Source organism: Pygocentrus nattereri, chromosome 3 (genome assembly GCF_015220715.1).
Source record: "Pygocentrus nattereri isolate fPygNat1 chromosome 3, fPygNat1.pri, whole genome shotgun sequence".
In the NCBI taxonomy this organism is placed as follows: Eukaryota; Metazoa; Chordata; class Actinopteri; order Characiformes; family Serrasalmidae; genus Pygocentrus; species Pygocentrus nattereri.
Genome location: NC_051213.1, coordinates 30,337,710 through 30,355,613, shown reverse-complemented (window position 1 = coordinate 30,355,613; position 17,904 = coordinate 30,337,710). Strand labels below are relative to the sequence as shown.

At 39.9% G+C, this 17,904-nt stretch overlaps 1 protein-coding gene across 1 annotated transcript; it reads left to right on the top strand.

Moving 5' to 3' along the window:
• The first annotated feature begins 3,091 nt into the window (after nucleotides 1-3,091).
• On the top strand, nucleotides 3,092-17,684 carry LOC108436087 (myosin-7). The gene is made up of 37 exons (XM_017712324.2): nucleotides 3,092-3,292; nucleotides 3,538-3,681; nucleotides 3,771-3,927; nucleotides 4,080-4,107; nucleotides 4,331-4,433; nucleotides 5,578-5,670; nucleotides 5,761-5,824; nucleotides 5,920-6,018; nucleotides 6,113-6,216; nucleotides 6,312-6,450; nucleotides 7,276-7,394; nucleotides 7,489-7,638; nucleotides 7,736-7,906; nucleotides 7,985-8,294; nucleotides 8,400-8,479; nucleotides 10,729-10,934; nucleotides 11,090-11,213; nucleotides 11,316-11,452; nucleotides 11,605-11,860; nucleotides 11,960-12,202; nucleotides 12,280-12,456; nucleotides 12,545-12,690; nucleotides 12,771-12,861; nucleotides 12,939-13,328; nucleotides 13,406-13,532; nucleotides 13,624-13,742; nucleotides 13,836-14,032; nucleotides 14,176-14,359; nucleotides 14,527-14,692; nucleotides 14,774-14,898; nucleotides 15,002-15,310; nucleotides 15,413-15,616; nucleotides 15,705-16,001; nucleotides 16,092-16,196; nucleotides 16,286-16,381; nucleotides 17,044-17,175; nucleotides 17,557-17,684. The coding sequence occupies exons 1-37, from the start codon at nucleotides 3,092-3,094 to the stop codon at nucleotides 17,575-17,577; spliced, it is 5,814 nt and encodes a 1,937-aa protein (XP_017567813.1). The 3' UTR covers nucleotides 17,578-17,684.
• Nucleotides 17,685-17,904: the final 220 nt, after the last annotated feature.

Here is a 17,904-nt window from a genome sequence, read left to right as displayed (position 1 = left end):
CTCAACTAGAGAACCTTCTGTAACAGAATATTTGTGCTATTTTTATTTCATATACAACACCAAGTACTCGCTGTGCCTTCTTTCCTTTAGATTTAGCAGAGTGCAAATGTACTGCATTGGCATAAATATATATTACATATGTATTACTGATAGAAATGTAAAATGTGACATTTTTGAACAATATACTAGAATTTGCACTTGTACTTTTGTCTTGGTTTTAAATTAATGAGCAGTAAAAGTACAATATAAATGCCTCTATGAATACTGTGTGCTATAAATACTTTGTTCTTCTTGCCTTATAAGCAATGGCAGTGTGTAAATGTTATTTGGACAAGGACACTGATTCATCACATTACAATTCCAGGCAGCAGCCCTCTCTACATGTGGTATGGGTAATATGTCAGTCAGTCTGCCCTGTGGTGGCTATGTTTGCCCCACTGTTCTGGGAAAAGGCTAAGTTGGTCAGAAATGTAGGAAATCTTACTGTTAAAAGATGAACACTCACTGTATACAGTGACGTTTTGTGGTGTCCATCAGAAAGCTATGTGGGATAAGGACTATCCTATGGGGTATAAAAATAAAGTGCTTTCCCTTAATTACAAATGAAGCACAATAAGCCTTGCAGACCACATATACCTGCCCATTCAGACTGATCCTTTCAGGTCAGTAGTGTAATTGATATGTAGGCGATGAGTGGTTACCCTAATTAGCCCTCCCAGGGACAACTTCTGACATAGTGAGAAGGTACTGGGCATGAAAACAATCTTGATGCAAAGTCACAGACACTTGCACCTCTTTAAGTGGACTGACCTCTGTCTCTTTGCTGTTCTCACTTGGAAAGGCATGTCAGGCTTTCTCTTCACCACTTCACACGACCTAATTATCCTATCAGACACTACATGCTTCAATAAAACAACCAAAATGGTAACTTTACTGACAGCAAGAACATTATGTACTTTAATGTACATTTACAAGACTTTATTCTAAGCAATTTTGGTGTATTTTTATTAGTCCATTCACTTTTCAAACAATATAAAAAACAGCTGCTATACTATGAGACACTATGAGCAGTATATCTTTATATCATTTTGAGTACAAACTTTAATCTGGTCTATAATGAAACCAAAATGGTGCTTTTTATAGTTGTTTGTCTCTTCATATGAAACCGACAACACAATATAATATTACAGATGTAAAAAAAAACATAAACATACTGTGTCCATACAATTTTTATTAAAACATTTTTTTGCAAACAGTATACATCTTCATCCATACACGTTCTCATTGTCCTTAAGTGACATTACTCAGAAAAAAAGAAGTGTTTATTATTTTCTTTTCATAGCTAATTTACAGCAATGACATGGTCAAATACCTGGCAGTGCTGAAAGGGCGTCCAAATCTGTCATCATCACAGTAATAAGATACTCCCTTTGGTTAGAGAGATGGTACTGTGAGATTCCACATAGTCTACCACACAATAACATTCTTATTCTTTAAGTAGAAACCCTTGAGCATTGTCACAGATTTGCCCCTCTTATAAAACTTTGGCCCTATTTTACATTCCCTTTAACTGGATCTGTGCAGGGTGTTACTTAAATTGGCATGCTCCTGTTTGCAGAGCAACCTGTGCTTCTCAATCACAGGCTGTCACTCAACAGGAATTTCACAGAGTTATCTTTAAACTCAAGGACAAAGGAGAGGAGACAACAATGCGCCAATGAGACGAGGAATCATTTCAACAGCTGCTGATTGACCTTGAACCTATGTCTGCTAACTGCTGTTAACTATGACAGACAGCTAAAGCCATTTGTGAGAGGCAGCTGTGGTTTTTCCCCCTATTCAAGACGCATTGTTTGGATATAGGGAAACGTCACTTTCTGAATGCATTTAAGGAGTTAAGCTAGACAGTGTATTAATTTTGCTCTGTAATAATGTTACTAAATTCTTGTTACTCATTTGTTTAAATACAATGTGGAAGTAATAAAAAAGGCATCTGGCCTAGTGAATTAAAGTTTTAACTACCTTTTATGAAGAGGCACCCGGCTTTTGAACCATGACAGCACAGTAAAGGACTGCATCTATAATTGGCCACAGTGCTTACACAACTGACAGAAACATTGTTACACTGTTTTACAGTGAGACTCATAACAAATGCATCGAATACACTGTAAACAACAAGAGGCAGATCTTATACACAGCTGAACTCACCACACTTACCTTCACAGAGCACAAGACCACTGGGTATCACACCTTCAAAATTAGGAACACAAACAAGTTACATGTAACTTACTTTTCACTTCAAAGCAAACAGAACTCATAGATGCATGTAGAATGCACAACAATCTCTACAATTTGCTAGATACTTTTTTATAATCCATAGAGTCATCCTTTGTAATTGTTTTCCATTGTTGGTTGGTGGCAAATGTGCAACTCCCCTCTCCCTCTCCCCATGCATCACGATCACTTTCATGTGGAAAAGCCTCTTTACCCCACCCTTCTGAACTTCAATCAAATAAAATAGCACTCCTGCCTAACAATGCCAGATACCATATTTAGAGGGAGCTTGCTTTATAAAAGAGGGAGAGGATGACCAGCCCACTGACCGGATTCTGAACTTCAATCATCCAACGGTAAACATGCCTTCAAAAGACTAGCTTTTGCATTAATGTTATCCACTATTTTATAGCTGTGGAAGCGTCACAATCCTAAATGATTGTCACGGAAACTTCAGTGAGTTTTTAAGAGTATGTCATTTGGGTTAAAAAGGCTGTATTGGACAGTTTCTTGTTTCAAGAGCCATGAATTGAATATATATATAAATTTAGGTTAACAAGCTTGCTTGGTCTTAAATGTTCAATTGTGTGGTTCTAGGGCAACAGTAACATCAATTTTCACTAAGGAGGTGGGGAACAACAGAGGTAAGCACTAAGCAGATATGGGGCTTAAAGGTTTTTTAGTGGTGACTTTGGCTATAGAGATCATTCATTTCAATTACTGTTCAATGCTTTATGTTTATACAAAGTCATTCAGAATTTACTTTAACCAAATTTCAAGAACTAAAGCTTGGCATCCTTTACGGATAGGCTGAAAGATGGGAGATGCTCAGATGGAGGAGTTTGGGGCCGCAGCCCCATACCTGAGGAAGTCGGACAGGGAGCGTCTGGAGGCCCAAACTCGCCCCTTTGACATGAAGAAGGAATGCTTCGTCCCGGATACAGAGGAGGAGTATGTGAAAGGAACTATTATCAGTCGTGATGGAGACAAAGTCACATGCGAGACCTCCAATGGCAAGGTAAATATATGCCTTTACTTTGTTATATATATTGCCCTGTTATATATACTATAAATATCTTTGTAAATTCATGATACATTTTGTTGGGAGTGTGTTTTACACATACAAGAAACATGAGTGCTATATAACTATATTATGATTAATATTATACACAAAATTTTTACGATGCTGTTCATTTACAGCTATTGTAAAATACATTTCGGCTATTTGACCAAAGTGTAATATATGAATATACTCATCCACAGACTGTGACGGTCAAGGAGGCTGATATTCACCCTCAGAACCCGCCAAAGTTCGATAAAATTGAGGACATGGCGATGTTCACCTTTCTGCATGAGCCTGCTGTGCTGTTTAACCTCAAAGAGCGTTACGCAGCCTGGATGATCTATGTGAGTTAGACATGTGTACTTCTTCATCTACACAGATCTTCTGCATGTGTGAAAAAATAGTGAACCTGGATTTCTCTCTCGGTTTGTAGACCTACTCTGGGCTTTTCTGTGTAACTGTCAACCCCTACAAGTGGCTGCCAGTGTACAACCAAGAAGTTGTCCTTGCCTACAGAGGCAAAAAGAGGAGTGAAGCTCCTCCTCACATCTTCTCCATCTCTGACAATGCCTACCAGTACATGCTTGCAGGTAATTACAACACAGCTCAGTCTAAGACAGTGCAATGATAAAAGAGAACTTTCTCAGTTTTGTTCCCCCCCAGTATGATTTACCTTTTTATCCAATTCTGCCAAAAATCACAATTTGTGCTGATGACAATTTAAAAACTTCTTTCTTTTTAGACAGGGAAAACCAGTCTATTCTTATCACGTAAGTCTGCTTCTTGTATCTGAGAAACTGTCACATGATGCAATAGAATTTTCAAATGATGAAAAATGTAATATTGAGAATTTTATTAGTATGCCTATTATTATTTATTATTTACTCAGGAAATATTTTGAAATCAAGAAAATTGCATTTTGTTGAATAGTTTTCTGTGCACACTTTTTGAATGACCGAATGGATTTTACTAAAAATGTATCTCTCTTCACAGTGGAGAATCTGGTGCTGGGAAAACTGTGAACACCAAGAGAGTCATTCAGTACTTTGCTAGCATTGCTGCTGGAGGTTTCAAGAGGGAAACCACTGATAAGAAGGTAGACTTAACAGACTGTCGTATTAAAGAAATGACAGGTTTTATATAAAATCTCAGCTGAATTTAAAAAATATTTCCAGCAATACGGGGTCTTGTTCACCAATATCTTTTTAAGTTTTTGACCTAAATTTGTTCTTCAGAAAAGGAAAGAAGAAGTTAATGTCAGATTCATGACACGTTCTTAAACCACAGAATTTGTGCTCTTGGTGAATGAGGCTCATTGCAGAGGGCACTTGCGATAATTGTCACTTTCATGAAATATTAAATCTAAGGGATCAGTGAGAAGCACACGTTTTTGTTTGTTTATCAATAATAATCATTATTATTTACTAAAATGGGTGCAGTCAAGACCTCATTTGTCAGGTCCAAGACTAGACTATGACTAGTCAAGACCAAGCCTAAAGAAGGTCAAATCCATGTCAAGTCCAAAGGAGAGGGTGACAAGTCAAGATTGAGAGCCACAAAAATCAGTTAACTAGCTCTTAATTGCCGTCACTCCAAAGTTCTTGGTCGTTTCAGATTGTTTGGTGGAGTCAAAAAGTGGGCTATAAGTCTACAGATTTGCTTGGAAAAACAGAATTAAAGCTTAGAATTCTGGAATTATTATTTTTATTTTGTATGTTGATATACTGTCATACTGGCTCCAACAGTCCATTAATAATTCAGTCACATATGGGAAGGATTTCTCAGTTTTCCAGAAGACAATCATGCATTAGCACCCCAAGTTTCTGAATGTTCAGTACTCAGTGCCAATGCCGACTGTCTAAATCAAGAACAAACAGGTGCACTGATTTGGTTTTGTGTTGTGTAAGCACATACCAGTGCGTTCTGGTAGCAGTTAAAAGAAATAAAATACAAAGACATATTTAAATTTTTTATATTTAAAGAAAGCAGTAGTTTGTTTAGGTCAAGAATAAAGGCAGATGACCAAGACCAAAACAAGCTGGAGAACAAATACTATCGAGTTCGAGACTCATGTGTGGTCTACACAACACTATTTATTCAATCATTATTATGGGCATAAATTTCAACTCTTTATCAGTTCATCAATCTCTGTTCACCACTTCCTGAAGGTGAGAGGTATGTAAAATGACTCTTTTATTAGACATTTATTGAAATGCACTCCTCTTTTTCCCTCTGTTTAGGGTACTTTGGAGGATCAAATCATCCAGTGTAATCCTGCCCTGGAGGCCTTTGGTAATGCCAAGACCATCAGAAATGACAACTCATCAAGATTTGTAAGTCAGTTCTTAACATGTTTCATGTAATAAATGATTCTCACATCTGAATTCTGAAAAAGACTGGTAACAGTGTATACTGTCAAATAGGGTAAGTTCATCCGAATCCACTTTGGTGCCACTGGAAAGCTTGCCTCTGCTGATATTGAGACTTGTAAGCATTCTTTCAGTCAATAAAGCTTTTTATTTGTAAAGATGTGAGCAAAGCACCTTTGGTCACTGGCTGTTTCAATTCTATTTGTAATACAGATCTTTTGGAGAAGTCTCGTGTCACTTTCCAGCTTAAAGCTGAGAGGGACTACCACATCTTCTACCAGATCCTGTCTCAGAAGAAACCTGAACTGCTTGGTCAGCAAAAGATATATACACTACATATTTAAATTCCATTACACCTGTGTTAGAAGAAAATCTCTAGAAAATGTCTCTCTTCTCTTTCTCACAGAGATGCTGCTGATCACTGCTAACCCCTATGACTATGCCTTCATCTCTCAAGGAGAGACCCAAGTAGCTTCTATTAATGATGCTGAGGAGCTGATGGCCACAGATGTGTGTATCAAAAGAGCTGTCCATGTTCTCACAATTTCTTCTGTATATCCTGAAGTAAGCTTAAGAACTGAAAACATTGTGTTTTTTTGTTCCAGGAAGCCTTTGATGTGTTGGGCTTCACCCAAGAGGAGAAAAACAGCATCTACAAGCTGATTGGTGCCATCATGCACTACGGCAACATGAGGTTTAAGCAGAAGCAGAGAGAGGAGCAGGCTGAGGCAGATGGCACTGAAGGTAAGTGCAGATACACCAAATGAATGTTTGCGTTTAAGTAAAATTAATCCCAAACTTTCAAAAATATATTTTATGGAAAACAATGGGCTATCATAAATAGTAAATCACATATATAAATTATTTTTAATCTGGATCTGGAAATTGGCCCTAATGCTACATTAAAACTTTTTAATCTAAACAACAATCTTACAGTATCTTATTGTATGCCTATAGACATCTTAGTGTAGATTTTGTGACATAAAGAACACTGAGCAAACTTTAAATTTCTCAGTTATTCTTAAATTTCCATCATTTAAGTGTTCTCTGTCATGGCAGAGTAAGTCTCAGGAACATGAGATGATACTGTGACATTACTTGATGACTGAACAGTGAGTGTGTTTTCACACACTTAAAAATCTAATAACTGTAGAAAACTAAATTTTGTCAGTAATGCAATCAACACATTTCCACACACTTTAGTAATCAGATAATGGGAAAACTCCTGGTCTACATGAATCAGGCAATAATCAAATTTCTGCTTTGCAACCGGCCAGTAAACTCTGCAAACCAGCCATAAACATGATGTACAACTCAAACTTCATGCCACGGTATTTGTATTTTTTTTTCAAGTCAATTTTCAGTGTCGCTCCAAAAGTGTTTTGCTGCCACCTTGTTGGTTTTGCACATGTGCAGACTGAGAAATTACTGAGCTGAAATCCAGGATTTCTATATCTTACAACAATCTTAGAGATCAGAGTACGCTATTAACATGACTGAATAATCTTTTAACTACAGAAACCCAATTGAGTGCATGTAAACATACTCAATGGTAACTGTTATTTACAGATGCAGACAAATCAGCTTATCTGATGGGTCTGAACTCTGCGGATCTCATCAAGGCTCTGTGTCACCCGAGAGTCAAAGTAGGAAATGAATGGGTCACCAAGGGACAGAATGTACAGCAGGTCAGAAATACATACAAATAAACTGGATACATGGAGTCTAGAGGACTATGAAATGAACACTTATTAACATTTGAATGCATAATTACTTCCCTAGGTGTATTATGCTGTCGGTGCTCTGTCTAAGGCAGTGTATGAGAAGATGTTCCTTTGGATGGTTGTCAGAATCAACCAATCTTTGGACACCAAGCAGCCTCGCCAGTACTTCATTGGTGTGCTGGACATTGCTGGCTTTGAGATCTTTGAAGTGTGTATTTTTATGCAGTAACTTGGTCTTCTAATGCCAAAGATTATTTTACCAGGAGTGAATCAACATAAAGACTAATGTGCAATTCCCTTAACAGTTTAACACCTTTGAGCAGCTGTGCATCAACTTCACTAATGAGAAATTGCAGCAGTTTTTCAACCATCACATGTTTGTGCTGGAGCAAGAAGAGTACAAGAAGGAGGGCATCGAGTGGACATTCATTGACTTTGGCATGGACTTACAAGCCTGTATTGATCTCATTGAAAAGGTTGGTAAGCCTAATGTCCTCAATCTGGACACAGCATGTTCATGTGCCAATTCTAAATACTATTATTTCTCCCTGTAGCCCATGGGTATCATGTCCATCCTTGAAGAGGAGTGCATGTTCCCCAAGGCCACTGATTTTACATTTAAAGCTAAGCTTTTTGATAATCACTTGGGGAAATCAGCTAACTTCCAGAAGCCCAGGATTGTGAAGGGTAAACCAGAGGCCCACTTCTCATTGATTCATTATGCTGGCACAGTTGACTATAACATCATCAACTGGCTGGTGAAGAACAAGGACCCTCTCAATGAAACTGTTGTGGGGTTATATCAGAAGTCCACCATGAAACTGTTGTCTCATCTGTTTGCAAATTATGCTGGTGCTGATTCAGGTATGGACTAGATGAGGGATGTCTTACAATATTTTAGAAACAATTACACTTAGGGTTTTTTCTCAGGAGACAAATGTATTTAATCATCATATATTGTCTTAACAGCCTTGGAAGGAGGTGGAGGAAAAGGCAAGGAAAAGAAGAAAAAGGGATCTTCTTTCCAGACTGTATCTGCCCTTCACAGGGTGAGACAAAGAGTTTGCAGAAAACTATGTATATGTAATGTGTGCCTCTGCTGACAATTCAAACACTGGCAATGTTATGTCTATGAAAACAGGCAAAAAAAAATCCCTGATATTTTTTTTGTAGAAGGGATTATGTACAGTACATAAGCAATAACCAAAAAGGGAGAGGTTTTCTGTTATGTAATGGTTTCAATGTAATGAAAGTCAACTGATCACCATCTGGTGGTGAGTTGGATCAGATGGTAGGAAAGACTGATGTTCAGACCCGGTAGGTCCAAGCGAATAGTGAGGGTGTGCTGGGAACAACTGTCGAGGCCCCTGTTCGGAATGATTTCAACTCCCACCTCCGGGAGAGCTTTTCTTGTGTCCCGGGGGAGGAAGGGGACATGGAGTCTGAATGGACCCTGTTCAAAACCTCCATTGTGGAAGCTGCCAGGCATCTATGGTCAAAAGCTTGTCGGTGCCTATCGTGGCGGTAATCCAAGAACCCCCTGGTGGACACCGGTGGTGAGGGAGGCCATCAACCTGAAGAAAGAGGCCATTAGGGACTGGATGGCTTGAAGGACTCCCAACTCAGCAGATAGGTACCGACAACTAAAAAAAAAAAAAGTTGGCAGCCACAATGGTGGCAGAAGCAAAATCCAGGGCATGGGAGGAGTTTTGTGAAGCCATGGAAAAAGACTTTCGGTCGGCCTCAAGGAGCTTCTGGACAACTGTCTGGCAACTTGGGAGCAATCCGGGTGGCTACGCCCAAGCTGTATTTGGCAAGGGTGTGGAAACTCTGAACTTCAAATGAGGATATTGTTGGACCGTGGAAGGAGCATTCTGAACAACTCCTTAATCCAGCAGTCAGGGCCAGAGGCTTCTAGCGTGTCTAGTCCCATTTCCCTGGTGGAGGTCACTGAGGTTGTTGGCAAACTCCTCAGTGGGAAGGCATGGGAGGTGGATGAGCTTCGTCTGGAGGGTGTTGCCAACTATCGGGGTATCACACTGCTCAGCCTCCTTGGGAAAGTCTATGCCAAGGTGCTGGAAAGGAGACTTTGACCGATAGTTGAACTTCAGATTGAGGAGGAACAATGCGGATTCTGTCCCGCCTGTGGAACAATAGACCAGCTTTTCACCCTCTCACAGACCATTGAGGGGGCATGGGAGTTTGCTAGCCCAGTCTACATGTGTTTTGTGGATTTGGAGAAGGCTTACGGCTGTGTTCCCCAAGATTTCTTATGGGAGGTCCTCTGGGAGTATGGCATGCCAGGCCTACTACTCCAGGCCATTCAATCTCTGTACTCCCAGAGTGAGAGCTGTGTTTGTATACTCGGCATAAGTCGGACTCTTTCAGTGTTAGTGCTGGACTCAGCCAGGGTTGTGCCCTGTCTCCACTCCTGTTTGTTATATTAATGGACAAAGTGTCAAGGCGTAGCCAGGGTCAGGAGGGTGTTATGTGTGAAGACCGGAGGGTGGCGTCTCTGCTATTTGCAGACGATGTTGTTTTTTTGGCTGGATCACATGGTTGTCTCCAGCGCTCACTGGAACAGTTTGTAGCTGAGTGTGAAGCGCTTGGTATGCAGATCAGCACGTCCAAGTCTGAGTCCATGGTCTTAGCCCAGAAAAGGATGGCATGCCCACTCCAGGTAAGGGGAAAGTATCTTGGTTCACAAGTGATGGGAAGAGGGATTGTGAAATTGGCTACAGGCTGGCACAGGCAGCAGCAGTAATGCGGTCACTCTACTGGACTGTAGTGGTCAAGAGGGAGCTGAGCCATAATGTGAAGCTTTCTGTTTACCGGTCGGTCTACATCCCGACCCTCACCTGTGGTCATGAGCTGTGGGTAATGACCGAAAGAATGAGTTTGCGAATACAAGTATTGGAAATGAGCTTTCTTCGCAGGGTGGCGGGCTACACTCTATAGGCTGAGGAGCTCAGTCATCCGGCAGGAGCTCAGAGTAAAGCCGCTACTCCTCCGCATTGAGAGGAGCCAGCTGAGGTGGTTCAGGCATCTGATCCGGATGCCCCCTGGACACCTCCCGGTGGAGGTGTACCAGGCACGGCCTAACCCAAATAAAATGAATTAATCAAATAAATAGTTATTATGCCTTGTAATGTGCAGAAGTGTGCCCTATATAGAAGATGTGTAACTTTCACTTAGAAAATCAATAAAACATCTGATTTGATCAGGGGCAGCAAAACCTTTCCAAAGGACTGAATAAATGGTCAAAGTCTATGGGTAATGTGTCATGTTCCATCTTTAGGAGAATCTGAACAAGCTAATGACCAACCTGAGATCAACTCATCCCCATTTTGTGCGCTGCATCATCCCCAATGAGACTAAGACCCCTGGGGCCATGGAAAACCCTCTTGTCATGCACCAGCTGCGCTGTAACGGTGTGCTGGAAGGAATCAGAATCTGCAGAAAGGGCTTCCCCAACAGGATTCTGTATGGTGACTTTAAACAGAGGTAGTATGAAAATTCTATTTCATTTGCATGTATTAATTTCATATGAAATCAATTTTATGTAAGATTTTTCATGCAAGCACAGACAGTCTTACATGCTTAGATGTCTCATTACAATAAGAAATATTCTAATAATTCATTGAACTGTGCATCTGCAGATACCGTATTCTGAATCCTGCTGCAATTCCTGATGGACAATTCATTGACAGCAGGAAGGGAGCTGAGAAATTGTTGGGTTCTTTGGACATTGACCATAACCAGTACAAGTTTGGACATACTAAGGTTCTAATGTCACAAGTTTACTGCTTTCATTTAAAGTTTATGTTACTCTGAAAAAAAAGTACACATGCACATATATTGAAATATGATCTGCTATTTGTCTAGGTATTCTTCAAAGCTGGTCTTCTGGGTCTCCTTGAAGAGATGCGAGACGATCGTCTAGCTCTCATCATCACTCGTATTCAGGCTTGGTCTCGAGGTCTTCTCTCGAGAATTGAGTTCCAGAAGATTGTTGAGCGCAGGTAAAACACTAATAAGCCTGAATTGTCTAGTATTGGAATCTAAAAAATCTAAATAAAAATCTAAATCTTAAAATCTAAATAGACTAACATTCTACTAAATAAAATAAAAATTATTCGCAGAACTTTTATAATAATGTGTTACCACACTGTAGGGATGCCTTGCTTGTTATCCAGTGGAATGTCCGTGCCTTCATGGGTGTAAAGAACTGGCCCTGGATGAAGCTGTACTTCAAGATCAAACCACTGCTAAGATCTGCTGAGGCTGAGAAGGAGATGGCCAACATGAAGGAGGAATTCCTGAAGCTGAAAGAGGCTTATGCTAAATGCGAAGCCCGCAAGAAGGAGCTAGAGGAGAAAATGGTCACTCTCCTCCAAGAGAAAAACGACCTGCAGCTCCAAGTCCAGACTGTGAGTTTATGGTTTGTAATATCAAAATGGAGCGGTCTTTTCCAAATGACTATAGAAAATAATTTAAAAAATTTTTTTGCTCTTTCTATTTTAAAACAGGAGCAAGACAATCTCTGTGATGCTGAAGAGCGCTGTGAAGGTCTGATTAAGAACAAGATCCAGCTTGAAGCCAAAGTCAAAGAGCTGACTGAAAGACTAGAGGATGAAGAAGAGATGAATGCTGAGCTAACTTCTAAAAAGAGAAAGCTGGAGGATGAATGCTCTGAGCTTAAGAAGGATATTGATGATCTTGAACTTACTCTGGCCAAAGTGGAGAAAGAGAAGCATGCTACTGAGAATAAGGTTTGTTGGGTCTCCGCTAAAAATGAAATTGGTGCAATTGCTTTTGGCAACACTCAGCATACATTTCTTATTCTCAGGTTAAAAATCTAATTGAAGAGATGGCAGCACAGGATGAAATCATTGCCAAGCTGACCAAGGAAAAGAAAGCTTTGCAGGAAGCCCACCAGCAAACATTGGATGACCTCCAGAGTGAGGAAGACAAAGTTAACACTCTGACTAAGGCCAAAGCCAAGCTGGAGCAGCAAGTTGATGATGTCAGTAACTGGTTTAAAATCTATATTTATGTTGTAGAGACAGCTTGTAGTGAACTGGATTTTAAGCACTGTATAATTTTCTTGGTAGCTGGAAGGATCCTTGGAACAGGAAAAAAAGCTGCGCATGGACCTCGAGAGGGCTAAGAGGAAGCTGGAAGGGGACTTAAAATTGACCCAAGAGAATGTTATGGACCTGGAAAATGACAAGCAACAGCTGGAGGAAAGACTAAAAAAGTAAATTAAATTAAATTGTTTTTGTAGGAATGATCACTAATACACTTTGAAGATCTTCAGTCACTACATTTTTGTCACAGGAAAGATTTCGAGATCAGCCAGCTCAGCAGTAAGATTGAAGATGAGCAAGCACTAGCAGCCCAGTTACAGAAGAAACTGAAAGAGCTGCAGGTGAGATGCAAAACCCCTTAGCTGATTGAAAGTTAACAGTTGGCTACCTATTACTCACATTGTACTTAATGTGGTAGGCCCGCATTGAAGAGCTTGAGGAAGAGCTGGAGGCAGAGAGAGCCGCCCGGGCCAAGGTTGAGAAACAGAGGGCAGACTTATCAAGAGAACTGGAAGAGATCAGCGAAAGGCTGGAGGAGGCTGGTGGAGCCACTGCTGCCCAGATTGAAATGAACAAGAAGAGAGAGGCCGAGTTCCAGAAACTGCGCAGAGACCTTGAAGAGGCCACTCTGCAACATGAAGCCACTGCTGCTACACTGAGGAAGAAACATGCTGACAGTGTGGCTGATCTGGGAGAACAGATTGACAACCTTCAGAGAGTGAAGCAGAAGCTTGAAAAAGAGAAGAGTGAACTGAGACTTGAGCTGGATGATGTGGTTTCCAACATGGAGCAAATTGTCAAGTCCAAGGTAAGCATACTGCTCTTTTTCATATACTGTATGTTTGTCTTTACTATTGCATTATTAATGTGTATGCTTTGTTTCAGACAAATTTGGAAAAAATGTGCAGGACTCTAGAGGACCAGATGAGTGAGTATCGAACTAAATATGAGGAAGGACAACGCACCATCAATGACTTCAGCATGCAAAAAGCTAAACTCCAAACTGAGAATGGTAAGGACTAAAATAAAATGGAGTGTGTATTAAACATAAGGACACAACATACAAACATTTGAAATATCACTGTAATTAACCTGTAATCAAGGTGAACTTTCAAGACAACTGGAAGAGAAGGATTCCTTGGTCTCTCAGCTGACCAGAGGCAAGCAGTCATATACACAACAGATTGAGGACCTCAAGAGACAACTTGAAGAGGAAGTGAAGGTATTTCTAGTAATTGAGTTATCAAATCATTTAACCTGGTAATACATTATGGGATCATATGCAGTGAACGAGATATTGGCCTGTCTTTTGCAGGCTAAGAATGCCCTGGCCCATGCAGTGCAGTCTGCTCGCCACGACGCTGAATTGTTGCGAGAGCAGTATGAGGAGGAGCAGGAGGCCAAGGCTGAGCTGCAGCGCAGTCTGTCCAAGGCCAACTCTGAAGTGGCTCAGTGGAGAACCAAGTATGAAACTGATGCTATCCAGAGAACAGAGGAGCTGGAAGATGCAAAGTAAGACATCACAAATCCAGTAACTTTTTATTTTTTCTTTTTAGCACTTCACTTTTACAAGCGAGCATAATAATTTACTTTTTGTTATTGAAATTAAAGGCTTTATTCGTATTTTCTGAAACATTTACCTTCCTGTCACACAGGAAAAAACTTGCTCAGCGTCTGCAAGATGCAGAGGAAGCAGTGGAAGCTGTCAATGCCAAATGCTCCTCTCTGGAGAAGACCAAGCACAGACTGCAGAATGAGATTGAAGACCTCATGGTTGATGTAGAAAGATCCAATGCTGCTGCAGCTGCTCTGGACAAAAAGCAAAGAAACTTTGACAAGGTGATAAGGTGGTCCCTTGGGAATCAATAAAGTACAGTCATTCATACATCTATCTATCCATACCCTTATCCATCTATCTAGTCATCTGTCTGTCTGTCTGTCTAACATTTGGCAGTGCCCTTAGTTCAAAGGGCACTTACCAAATACTTTTCTTTGGAATTGAGCAGGTTCTTGCAGAATGGAAGCAGAAATATGAAGAGTCTCAGAGTGAGCTAGAAAGCTCCCAGAAGGAGGCCAGATCTCTGAGCACTGAACTCTTCAAACTAAAAAACTCTTATGAAGAGTCTCTTGATCACCTGGAGACTATGAAGAGGGAGAACAAAAACCTCCAAGGTATCCATGTTTATTTCAAAGGTCTGAAAAAGTGGTGGGGGTTTTTAGCATACACTGACAGATATCTTTTCTGACAAACAGAGGAAATTTCTGACCTCACTGAGCAAATTGGGGAGAGTGGAAAAAGCATCCATGAACTGGAGAAAATTCGTAAACAGCTGGAGCAAGAAAAGGCTGAAATCCAATCTGCTCTTGAAGAGGCTGAGGTACCTTATTATTATTTGCAGACCTTTCAGATTGTAAGATCTAAGTGAAATCTCAATGATGGTGTAATATAATTATGCTGTAAATTACTGTTTGTTGTGATAGGCCTCCCTTGAGCATGAAGAAGGAAAGATCTTGCGGGCACAGCTGGAGTTCAACCAAGTGAAGGCTGATATTGAGCGTAAGCTGGCGGAGAAGGATGAGGAGATGGAACAGGCCAAGAGAAACCACCAGAGAGTGGTGGACACTCTACAAAGCTCTCTAGAGTCTGAGACTCGCAGCAGGAATGAAGCCCTCAGGATAAAGAAGAAGATGGAAGGAGACCTCAATGAGATGGAGATCCAGCTCAACCAGGCTAACAGGCAGGCAGCAGAGGCACAGAAGCAACTCAAGGGTCTCCATGGGCATCTGAAGGTATGCATCATATAGCTGTAATGTCTGTGCTCATTTTAATTTCAATGTCTTTCATTATATGTCAGATATAAAATGTATTCATTGTGAGCTTTTGCCTTTTAGGATGCCCAGCTCCAGCTGGATGATGCTCTACGAGCCAATGATGATCTCAAAGAGAACATTGCTATTGTGGAGAGACGCAACAATCTGCTACAAGCTGAACTAGATGAGCTGAGATCAACATTGGAGCAGACTGAGAGAGGCCGGAAACTGGCAGAGCAGGAACTTCTGGACGTCAGTGAGAGGGTTCAGCTTTTGCACTCTCAGGTAATCTATAGATTTCAATTATTGCTATAATGAAATATCTTTTATTAAGGTACAGATTCTATATAAGCCCCAACAATCTCTAATACAGAACACCAGCCTGCTGAACCAGAAGAAGAAGCTGGAGGGAGACACAACTCAACTTCAGACTGAGGTAGAGGAGGCTGTCCAAGAGTGCAGGAATGCTGAGGAAAAGGCCAAAAAAGCCATCACTGATGCTGCCATGATGGCAGAGGAACTGAAAAAAGAGCAGGACACCAGTGCTCACTTGGAGCGTATGAAGAAAAACATGGAGCAGACCATCAAGGACCTGCAACACCGCCTAGATGAAGCTGAACAAATTGCAATGAAAGGTGGCAAGAAGCAGCTCCAGAAACTAGAGGCCAGAGTGAGTTATTGAAATTGGTTTATATGCATTGTATATTTTAAATACATTATATAAATATACATTATATACATTTTAAATATTCCTTTGCAGGTCAGGGAGCTGGAAAATGAGGTTGAGATAGAACAGAGAAAGGCCAGTGAATCTGTAAAAGGAATCCGCAAATATGAGAGACGCATAAAGGAGCTCACCTACCAGGTTTTTCTCTTTTCAACATGTCGTTTTGTAAATATATATATATAAATGATAGAAATGAAAAAAGACTCTTCTCATGATTCTGTTTACAGACTGAAGAAGACCGTAAGAATCTGGCTCGTCTCCAAGACCTAGTAGACAAACTTCAGCTGAAAGTCAAGTCCTATAAGAGATCTGCAGAAGAGGCCGTAAGTGTATTTTACTTATGCATACAGAGGGGGCACAATGAACTTTTTTTAACTCATCTGCCAACGGAAAACTGGGTAAATCTATCTGTCCAAAATGCAAAACATTTTTAATGGTCATACAATTACATTCTTTAAAAAAAAAACAAAAAAAAAAAACAATTAACTGAAGGTTTTTTAGCAAGCTTAGCAAGTTTATCTCTATACTAACTTTGCAAACCAGATTATGAACCGATATACAGATTTTATTTAAACTTCACTAAAATGTCAAGCCCCTCAGTGAATTTATCTTCAACATTAGCACATAAAAATAAATGTGTTATTTTATGACAGAAAATACCTTGTAGTTTGAGGGAAATGACCAGTTACACTAAAGTTTTCCAGTGTGGCAAAAGTCATTAGAATCTGCACAACAGTTAATCAAAGACATTTTGTGTAGCAGGCTGCATGTATTTCTTTGTTCCCTTTCAGTGGGTATGATCTGGTGGGTCATATTATCAGTCTACACAGTAATTCATGGCTACAATTGTGTTGCAGTTTGTGGCCAGTGACTTTTATTTTTAATTTTTTTGCCTAAGCAAATATTTGTCTTGTATATGCATCATAGTAAATGTACCGTTGTGTATCATATTTTTGTATTTTGTATATGTGTACTCATTTTTCAGGAGGAGCAGGCTAATGTCCATCTAGGCAAGTTCCGCAAGCTGCAACATGAGCTGGACGAGGCACAAGAGAGGGCTGATATTGCAGAGTCTCAGGTCAACAAGCTGAGAGCCAAAAGTCGCGATATAACTAAAGTAAGTTCACTCTTTAGCACAATTTTCCTATTTATTTTTAATGAACATAGTAAATAAAAATATTTGCTAAACACTATTGCTTGGTATCAGATACTTTTGACAGTATAGCTCTCCTAGTGGCAAAAATGTTTTGGATTTTAAATATTCCATAATCAATTTACAATCATTAACAATCACTGGAAGACATTTGTGGATATTTAGAGCTTTTACACTTGTTCAGTTAAAATTATTCTCAATATTTCATAGTAACCCATAGTATAGAGCCATTTATCTCACTACATCAAGGCTGTAAACTGAAGACTTAAAACTGAAAAAAGGAGCCCTGCCTAATCAACAAAGAAGTTTTACACCCACCCTCTTTTTTGTCTTTTCCTCTCACAGAAAGGACATGATGAAGAGTGAAGTAACCACTTTAGTGTATCAGAACAACGTGATCACTGTGGTTTAGTTCTTCTTTTTGACTTTTGACATCTGTAGGTGAATAGAATAAAAATTACGGTGCAAATAAACATTTTGCTTTGCTGTTTCTTCTGTTTTAACAATGCAACTGACTTTGATTCAGGTAAGAGCAATACCATAAGCAAAAACTGTTTATAGATTCGTAAATGATAAAAATGCATTATTTGTTAGGATTGTAGTAATACTGCAAAACATAATTTAAATTACAGATGTACTACAGTGCCAGATGTACTGCCGTACCTAATAAAATAGAAAACATTTAAACTGTCA

Coding starts and splice junctions, on each gene's coding strand:
- LOC108436087 (XM_017712324.2), top strand. CDS start 3,092: ATGGGAGATGCTCAGATGGAGGAGTTTGGGGCCGCAGCCCCATACCTG. Junction 6,451..7,275: donor TGAGGCAGATGGCACTGAAG/GTAAGTGCAGAT, acceptor TGTTATTTACAG/ATGCAGACAAATCAGCTTAT. Junction 14,899..15,001: donor CTGCTCTTGAAGAGGCTGAG/GTACCTTATTAT, acceptor TTGTTGTGATAG/GCCTCCCTTGAGCATGAAGA.